This window comes from Myotis davidii, unplaced genomic scaffold (genome assembly GCF_000327345.1).
Source record: "Myotis davidii unplaced genomic scaffold, ASM32734v1 scaffold2301, whole genome shotgun sequence".
In the NCBI taxonomy this organism is placed as follows: Eukaryota; Metazoa; Chordata; class Mammalia; order Chiroptera; family Vespertilionidae; genus Myotis; species Myotis davidii.
In genome coordinates this window covers 253,801-261,343 of record NW_006291016.1, presented here as the reverse complement: position 1 = coordinate 261,343, position 7,543 = coordinate 253,801, and the positions used below count along the sequence as shown (strand labels likewise).

The 7,543-nt window shown below is 40.4% G+C and overlaps 1 protein-coding gene across 1 annotated transcript in view; it reads right to left on the bottom strand.

Moving 5' to 3' along the window:
* The window catches only part of LOC102764076 (chromosome unknown open reading frame, human CXorf58), a 36,941-nt gene that overhangs the window by 20,505 nt on the left and 8,893 nt on the right, over nt 1–7,543 (bottom strand). The window contains exons 4-5 of the mRNA XM_006764141.2: nt 7,214–7,308; nt 6,453–6,564 (exon numbers count right to left, since the gene is read on the bottom strand). Of these exons, the coding sequence (XP_006764204.1) occupies nt 6,453–6,564; nt 7,214–7,308 (207 nt within the window). The remainder of the gene's footprint in view (nt 1–6,452; nt 6,565–7,213; nt 7,309–7,543) is intronic.

Below are 7,543 nucleotides of genomic sequence, written 5' to 3'. Positions count from 1 at the left end.
TGGGTATGTGCCCACAACCAAGGTATATGCCCCTGACTGGAATCAAACCTGGGCCCTTTGAGTCCACAGGCCAACGCTCTATCCACTGAGCCAAACCAGTTAGGGCATCCACTATGCTTTCTTGCAATTAATTTTATGAGGGTCCTAATTAACCATTCCCACGGTGACTCTAAAGGTAAAAGCAAATAGATATACACTGAACAGGTCTGAAAACCACTTAACTTCTGCTTTGAGCATTTCTTTAGATATAATTATATTTTACTTTAGAACAAGTTACTTAAAAAGGCATTTGGTATTTCCTCCTTACTCTACTCCACTCTGCCACCACCACCAATCTCTCCAAGCCCTGGTTTCTTTATTTGTACAGGGCCTCAGCTGTGTGAGGCCCATCCCCGTCTCTCAGTCAAAACTCTCTATGCCTGGCAGCACATGGCAGGCCTGCTGCCTACTTGTGACAGGGATTTGAAAAAGTTTGCCATCCAGTGGCCAAGATGTTCTTTCTCATACCTCTGTCGTGTATGGCCAGATTCAGGAAAGTCCTTCTAGATAGAAAGAGATGGGAAAGCAGAGCCCAGCCCCAAAAGGGAAGGGTAAAAACTAGGCAATGCTCTAGCTTGATCCCCAGTGGGGGGTGTGCAGGAGGCAGCCGATCAATGATTCTCTCATCATTGATGTTTCTATCTCTCTCTCTCTGAAATTAATAATATATGTGTGTGTGTGTATATATATATGTCTGTGTGTATATATATTATGTAATATAACATAATTATATATTACATAATATATATTACGTAATAATATATATATATATTCATATATATATATTAAAATAACTCCTAGCCCTGGCCGGTTTTGCTCAGTGGATAGAGTATCGGCCTTGGACTGAAGGGTCCTGGATTCCATTCCGGTCAAGGGCACGTACCTTGGTTGCAGGCTCAATCCACAGCCCTGGTTGGGATGTGTGCGGGAGGCAACCAATTGAGAGACACATCAATGTTTCTCTCTCTCTGTCTCGCCCCCTTCTTTCCACTCTCTCTAAAAATCAATGGGAAAACCTCCGGTGAGGATTAATAAAAAAACAACACAAAATAAAACAAAAAACTAGGCAAGGATTCCAGGATAGCCGCCAATCAGACTAAGATTCAACGGGCAGGTTCCATTCTTCCTGGGTGACTCCAAGGGTCAGAGGGGGGCATCTCTAAATTTGACACCTCCCCTGATACCCGGCATCAATGTGGCCCAGAAGCCCCCCCATCCCTGTGGCTACTTGCTGGCCTAGATCCATACTTGGGCTATCAAGTTACTGTAACATCTCAAGTCTCTTCCCTGCCTGGCTGGAAATTCTTACTCATGAAGGTGGTAATAACAGTATCTCTGCATGGGGACAGTTTATTGGTTTGAAACAGTTCAATTAGAAACAGGCTCTGAATTAATAAAACCAGCCCTGACCGGTTTGGCTCGGTGGATGGAGCGTTGGCCTGCGGACTCGGGGGTCCCAGGTTCGATTCCGGTCAGGGGCATGTGCCTTGGTTGCGGGCACATCCCCAGTGGGAGGTGTGCAGGAGGCGACTGATCGATGTTTCTCGCTCATCGATGTTTCTGGCTCTCTGTCTCTCTCCCTTCCTCTCTGTAGGGGGTCAATAGAATATATTTAAAAAAATTTGAATTAATAAAACCACCATACCGGCCTCAAAATGTGCACAGTACGCAGAGAAGTGTTCAAGTCTCAGTTCTGCCCCTGACAAGCCTCTCTAAGTTTCAGCTTCCTCATAGGCAAAAAGGGAATAACGTTATCCGTGGGTCATATAAGAGAACGTGGGGTTGCTGACTAAGGAGTGGTTAAGCGCATGAACTATGAAGTCAGGCCCACTGTTTTGTTTTTTAATACATATATTTTTTATTTTAGAGAGGAAGGGAGAGGGAGAGAGAGCTAGAAACATCAATGATGAGCGAGAATCGTTGATCAGCTGCCTCCTGCACACCCCACACTGGGGATCAAGCCTGCAACCTAGGCGTGTGCCCTGACCGGGAATTGAACTGTGACCTCCTGGTTCATAAGTCAATGCTCAACCACTGAGCATACTGGCTGGGCAGGCTCACTGGGTTTTGATGTCAGTTCCTTCACTTTCTAATTATGAAACCTTAAGTTACTTAGTCTCTTTAAAATGAAGATAATAACAGAATCTACATTCTAGAGTTTGTGGGAATTAAATAATGCACATAAAGTGTTACACATCATACTTGATACTGTTCAATAGGGGTAGCTATTATTAACATTAATGTTTTTCTTTTTTATACAAATACACAATCCTCAAAAAGAATGGGATCTTCAATTTAAAATAATAGTTACTGAATGTTAATGTTTAAGAGCTGTCAGTTACCCAGAGGGGTTCCAGACCATGGTGGAGGGCACATTTAGGACAGTGCTCATGAAAATATATTGTGCCCAGGGTCACTTGGGCATCTTGTTAAAGGCAGATGCTGATTCAGTGGGTCTTGGGTAGGGCCTGAGAGTATGTGTTTTTTGGTCAATTCTCACCTGAGGATATTTTTTCCATTGATTTTTAAAGAGTGGAGGAGAGGTAGAAAGGGGTGAGATGGGGAGAGAGGGAGAGAGGAAAGGAGGGAGAAACATCAATTGATTGCTTCCCACATGTGCCCTGACCAGAGCGTGGGACTGAACCTGCAACCGCGGTACATGCCCTTGACTGGGAATCGAAATCACAACCCTTTGGTGTGTGGGCTGACGCTTTAACCACTGAGCACACTGGCCATGGCTAGGGATTATGCATTTTAAAAATATATTTTTTATTGATTCTAGAGAGAGAAAGGGAGAGGGATAAAGAGAAACATCGACAAGAGAGAAAACTGTTGGCTGCTTCCTGCACACACCCTCACTGAGGATAGAGCCTGCAACCCGGGCATGTGCCCTAATGGGGAATTGAACCATGTTGTAGGTCAGCAGGGCACACTTTGTGTAAGTCGCAAGGCTTTAGAATATTCTAAATATAGTTGGTGGACTAACCACAGTGACAACCCTCTGTAAATAAGTATTGCTCTGAAAATAGATCATCGAAGTAGGTAACTGAAATAAGATCTCTTTTTTCTACACACGACTATACAATTGTTCTCACATTATTTGAACTGTCTTGGCACCTTTGATGAAAATCAATTCATCATCTATGTGTAGGTCTATTTCTGAATACTCTATTCGCTCTCATTGATCTACATGTCTATATGTTATCACTACACTGCTGGGATTACTGTGGCTTTTTAAGTCTTGAAATCAGGTAGTGTAAATTTTCTAACTTTGTTCTTCTTCTCCAAAGTTTGTTAGGCTACTCTATATCCTTTCACTTGTTTTTGCTTTTTTTTTTTTTTTTTTTTTTTTTTTTTTTTTTTTTTGGTGAACACATGAAAGATGCCTTTGGAAAATAAGGACATGAAACTAGAAATGGCAATAAAAACAAGAGAAAAGCTAGAACAACAACCTGTGAAACACCCCTCCTTTGTAAGTGAACTTAGATTAAACATCTGAGTGGACTAAAACTTAGGAAGTTGGATTAGTCTCCTGAAGACATAATTTCTACATTCAAAGAGCAAAGGAGTTGAGTAAACTTATAGTGAGAAAAATTCTACTTCTCTCAGCCATTAATCCCAGAGTTACCAGTTTGTTTTGAAGCTGAACTGAAGGGAAACAGGAACTCTAAACTGTACTCTCCAAACTGGGTATGTCCTCATCATTTAAAACCCGTATAATGTTTAGTGAAGAACTCAAGCTGAATGATATGATTGCATTTTTACAGTAAGAACAAAAAAAATTAAAAATATATCTGTGTGTGTATTTTCATGGGAAAAACATGAAAGGGTGATGGGAGCGGGCTAGAAGAGGTTAATGGGGGGAAAAGAGGACCTATGTAATACTTTCAACAATAAAGATTAAAAGAAAAAAAGAAAAACATGAAGGATACAAAGCAAACTGTTAACATTAATCACCCCAGGTGAGTGAAAGTTGCAGCACAGAGAAGAAAGCCATAAAGGCATATTTTCCTTTTTTTAAAAAAAAACAAAACAAACCCTCTCTGTGCTATTTCATTTTTAAAAACAGTTACTTTGTAATTTAAATAAAAACTGAAGTTATTATACAGCATTTTACAAGTTTTACTATACACACAGTGCTTTCCAGTCACGGCGTCCAAGGCTCTCATTACCTCCAGCCTGGGGACAGTACGGGCCTCTAGGAGCTGACCCAGGAGAATTGCAGTTCCTGGAAAGGCCCCATTATGTAACCTCAGGAAAGCAGCAACTGATGCTATTTTCTAGGGCCAACTCTAAGCTTATTCTGTAGATTAATGTGGCATGAACATAAACATCTACTTTTGTATTTGAAGTCCTCCTATATACATGAAAAATATTAATGTTTCTGAAACACCATATTCCATATGAAAACACATAATCCATTTGATACATTTCTGAAATGGAGTTAAATTTTTTTCGATATTGCCTGAGAACAGAGAAAAGCAGCCTTTTTTCCTTGTCTAATATTCTTTGGAGAAGAAATGTTACACATGTTGGAGCTGATCAGAAACTGCTAGGTTGTGTGGTCTTCTATCCTGAATTCATGGCATTACTGATTACTTTAGATGGCCCATACTTTTCATGTAAATATTTCCAGAAGGCGACAGGAAAAGAACCTTTGATTTATGGTTTCTAAAAGGCTAAATATGAATCCTAGCTGGTTTTTCTTAGTGGTTAGAGCGTTGGGTTGGATTCAGGTTAAGGGCAAGTACCTTCGTTGCAAGTTCGATCCTGGTGGGAGGCAACCAATCCATGTGTCTCTCTCACATTGATGTTTCTTTCTCTCTCTGTCTTTCCTCCTCCCTTCCATTCTCTCTAAAATCAATGGGGACAAAGAAATCCTCGGGGGAGGATTAATAACAACAACAAAAAAAGGTTAAATATGACAATGTCTACTTTTTTTTTTTACTCAATTACAGTCATATATAAGGGCCAACAGAATAAAACCTGTGTTGTAGATCCTTGCTATTAAAAGTGTGGTCCATGGGCTCTAGCTGGTTTGGCTCAGTGGATAGAACATTGGCCTGCAGACCAAAGGGTCCTGGGTTCAATTCCAGTCAAGGGCACATACCTTGGTTGCAGGCTCCTCCCTGGCCCAGGCCCTGGCTGGGGCTTGTGCAGGAGGCAACTAATCGATGTTTCTCTCTGTCTTTCCCTCTCTCTTCCACTCTCCCTAAAAAAATCAATGGAAAAATATCCTCAAGTGAGGATTAAAAAAAAAAAGTGTGATCCATGGGAGCTGGTTAGATTCAGGCCCCAATCAGAAACTGCATCTTTAACAAGATCCTCAGGTGATTCCTATGCTGCAGACAATTTTGGTGAATATTCATAAAACTTAAAAGAACAGATAAAAAAGGATATTTTAAAAGTTCATTTCCAATAGTCCAGCATGGCTTTTTCTAAAGATGCTACCAGAATTGAAGAAACAACGACAAAATGCCATTCAGACAAAAGTGAATCAAAGGTTATGCATAATTTTAAAGCACTGACCAATAGGCCACTTTAGTCCGTTACAGGGTTGGGCAAAAGTAGGTTTACAGTTGTGAGTATGCAAAACAGAAAATGTATTCTTTTAAAAAATATGCCATGCTGGTGTGCCTCCATGGTTGAGGGTCGACCTGTGAACCTGGAGGTCATAGTTTGATTCCCGGTAGGGGCACATGCCCAGGTTGTGGGCTCAATCCTCAGTGGGGGGAGGGGGGTACGCAGGAGGCAGCTGAACAATGATTCTCACTCCCTCTCCCTTCCTCTTTGAAATCAATAAAAATATATTTTATTGATTATATTTAAAATATGTATATTTATTGACTATATTTAAAATGTTTTATTATTAATTATATAGTTATTATTATTATTAACCTACTTTTTCCTACCCTGTCTTAACAAACCAAAAATTTAATATTAAGAATAATGGTGGATATTTTTTAGAGCCTTATATATGTAATTACTCCAAATATTTTTTAGCTAATAAACAGACACTTTGAAACATATGGTTAAGAAAATACTGCCAAAACCAGTTTGGCTCAGTGGATAGAGCGTCGGCCTGTGGACTGAAGGGTCCCAGGTTCGATTCTGGTCAAGGACATGTACCTTGGTTGCGGGCACATTCCCAGTAGGGGGTGTGCAGGAGGCAGCTGGTCGATGTTTCTCTCTCATCGATGTTTCTGACTCTCTATCTCTCTCCCTTCCTCTCTGTAAAAAATCAATAAACTATATTAAAAAAAAAAAGAAAATACTAACTGCCTGCTGGGATGTTTAATGGTGAAATAATAGTCTGTATACTTAAATGCAATCCAGATACTACATATCTATGTTATGATGTTAAGATGTGTAAGAAGCCTAAATAACATAAAATGTACAGTGTGAAACATCACCTTACTTGACGGCTTTAACATATTTTTTCCGCTGAAATACTTGTAACCATTGCCTCCAGTATGTAGAAAAATTTTAAACACAATAAAAGGTGGAAATTTTTCACCATTGAATCTGAAATAAAGATGAAAAATGTGTCATTTGGAATCAGGTTTGGGGCTCAATTACTGCTCCCCCTTGTGCTTAAGATAGTTTCTTGCATGCAGGATAAAGGCTATACCAGAGCATAGAACAAACTGGTAATGAAATGGATTATAGAAGATGAAAGAGCCACACCTAGGGGTGTGTATGCTCACATCTATTCTCACATGTGTGACAGACTGGACACATCATGGGACATGAACTACTCTCAAGGCAACTTTTGGCCTAAGAGTCATGCCTCAGTTTCTTTACATAATAAATGTAAATAAAAACACATTTACTTTGCAGTTATATACTGAGAAGTTATGAGGACTTAAGAAAACAAATATCGCCCTGGCTGGTTTGGCTCAGGGGATAGAGCATCGGCCTGTGGACTGAAGGGTCCCAGGTTCAATTCCGGTCAAGGGCATGTACCTTGATTGCGGGCACATCCCCGGTAGGGGGTGTGCAGGAGGCAGCTGATCAATGTTTCTCTCTCATCGATGTTTCTAACTCTCTCTATCCCTCTCCCTTCCTCTCTGTAAAAAACCAATAAAATATATTTAAAAAAAGGAAACAAATATCTAGGATTGCTTCATATTAACTAAGAACTTCTTGAAATAAATCAGCATAGAAACATTACCTGAATTTAACTTTACACTTATTGCCAGCATCTTTAAGAAACTCGGCCTCCATGGGGCTCACATTCTTCAGTATATCATATGTCACACAATATTCCTGAAATAGATGATGGTGCTATAAATGGAAGGTGGTACCTTGCCCAGTTGCAATTTACTGAAAATAACAGAGGCGGCATGATAAAGTGAATGGTACACCAGACTTGGGAGTTCTGAAGAACTGGGTTCTAGTGTTGGCTTCTCCACCTATCACCTGTGTGGCCTTGGAGGCAGGTACTCACTCTTTTGGCCTCCAAGTTTGGGTATGTGTTCCTCCTCAAGATCCCAGGCACTGT